This window comes from Pygoscelis adeliae, unplaced genomic scaffold (genome assembly GCF_000699105.1).
Source record: "Pygoscelis adeliae isolate BGI_AS28 unplaced genomic scaffold, ASM69910v1 Scaffold122, whole genome shotgun sequence".
NCBI classification, from domain to species: Eukaryota; Metazoa; Chordata; class Aves; order Sphenisciformes; family Spheniscidae; genus Pygoscelis; species Pygoscelis adeliae.
Window position 1 is genome coordinate 6,510,955 of NW_008824358.1, and position 1,761 is coordinate 6,512,715.

Below are 1,761 nucleotides of genomic sequence, written 5' to 3' on the forward strand. Positions count from 1 at the left end.
ACTCGGAGCTGGCAGTGAACTACACGGCCAAGAAGTCCTACTGTCGGAGAGCCATTGAACTTACGCGTAAGTATATTTTTTTGTCCCTCTGCAAGGAGGTCGACGGGGATATTGCGGCAGCGATGTGTCTGCAGGTTGGAGGTGACCTGAGCTTCTGTTCCCCTCTCCTGCAGTGGGCAGCCTGGGCGTCAGCAGTGAGCTCCAGCAGAAGCTGCAGGACGTTGTCGTGGACAGAAACGCCCTCAGCCTGGGGAAGGTCCTGGGAGAGGGTGAGTGCTGGTTCTGGAGAGCTGGGGATGGACATATGGGGCAGGGGCTGCCACTGTTACCTACATCATCCCCCAGCTCCAGGCCCGGGGGATACGGGGGAGATGGTGGGTCAAGATGACCAAGTGGCAGGACCCCTGGGTTCCTGTCCTCCTTCTGCCACTGATGAGACACAAGCCTCCCCGCCCCGTAGACTTTTGGGGACGAGGTGTCCATCTTAGAGCATTTCAGACCTTCAAGGACATAGTGGTGTCCTTCAGGGCTGTGGATAAAGTGCTTGCTTCTTTCCCATGGTGCAGGGGAGTTCGGGTCAGTGATGGAGGGGCGTCTCAGCCAGCCTGAAGGCACCCCGCAGAAGGTGGCTGTGAAGACTATGAAGTGTAAGTCATCACCCTGGCCTCGCAGAACTTGATGTCGTTTGTCCCAGTGGGTGCCAGCGCTCCTGCTACCCATTTCAGGCGGTGCTCTCTCTGCATCCTGGCACCATTTTGTGGGGATGCTGGCCTCTCTGCCACAGCTCCTGGTGCCAGTCAGGAAGGGGCACTCATATCAGACAGCCAAGGATGGCAGAGACATCCCAGTGGTCCCTTCCCCCTGACTCACGCGGGAGCTATTTCTAAATAACTGTGCTGTGAAGGAAGACGGCAGCAGTGATTTGGGGTGTTAAAGCTCTTGGGGTTTTAAACCTCCTCCTTTTTCTCTGCTTCCCAGTGGATAACTTCTCCCAAAGGGAGATAGAAGAGTTCCTCAGCGAAGCAGCGTGCATGAAGGACTTTGACCATCCCAATGTCATCAAACTCCTAGGTATGGGCTGTCACTCCCCGCTCTCCAGCTGGGATTTGGGCTGGGGAGCCGGACTTGGGAGTGCTCAGGTCCTGCACAGACGTCTGCGGGGGGAGTGTGGTGCCTTTGCCCACGGGGCTGTGCAACCTGTCTGTGTTTCCCAGGCGTGTGCATCGAGCTGAGCTCCCAGCAGGTCCCCAAGCCCATGGTGATTCTCCCATTCATGAAATATGGCGACCTGCACAGCTTCCTGCTTCGCTCGCGGCTGGAGATGGCTCCCCAGGTAATGAGCGCAGGGAGCAGAGGGCCCCGTGTCTGCGAGGAGCGAGGTGGGGCCATGACTCTTTTGGGGACAAACCTGCCTTTGTTTTTCGAGAACATCAAGAGGACTTGGTTGTAGTCCTGCTTCCCACCTTTGTCAGGCGGCAGCGGTGGCATCCAGCTCCACAAAAGCCTGTGGGATTCTCGCCCTCCCTTCTCCAGGCTGAACAAGCCCAGTTATCTCAGCTTCTCCTTGTACACCATCTCCTCCAGCCTCATCTTAGTGGTCTCCTCTGGGCTTGCCTCCCATGTGTCTTTCTCTTACTGAGGAGCCCCAAGTGGGGCACAGCATCCAGATGTGGCCTCACCAGTGCCAGATTAAGGGGAAGAACACTTTCTCCTGACCTGCTGGCTGCTCTCTTGCTAATGCAGCCTGCTGCAAGGTTGGCC

At 57.1% G+C, this 1,761-nt stretch overlaps 1 protein-coding gene across 1 annotated transcript in view; it reads left to right on the top strand.

Moving 5' to 3' along the window:
• The window catches only part of MERTK (MER proto-oncogene, tyrosine kinase), a gene marked incomplete at its 3' end in the record, with an annotated part of 23,021 nt that overhangs the window by 13,086 nt on the left and 8,174 nt on the right, over nucleotides 1-1,761 (top strand). Inside the window, 5 exon segments of the mRNA XM_009319646.1 lie at nucleotides 1-66; nucleotides 174-269; nucleotides 567-647; nucleotides 979-1,071; nucleotides 1,215-1,333. Coding sequence (XP_009317921.1) covers nucleotides 1-66; nucleotides 174-269; nucleotides 567-647; nucleotides 979-1,071; nucleotides 1,215-1,333 — 455 coding nt within the window.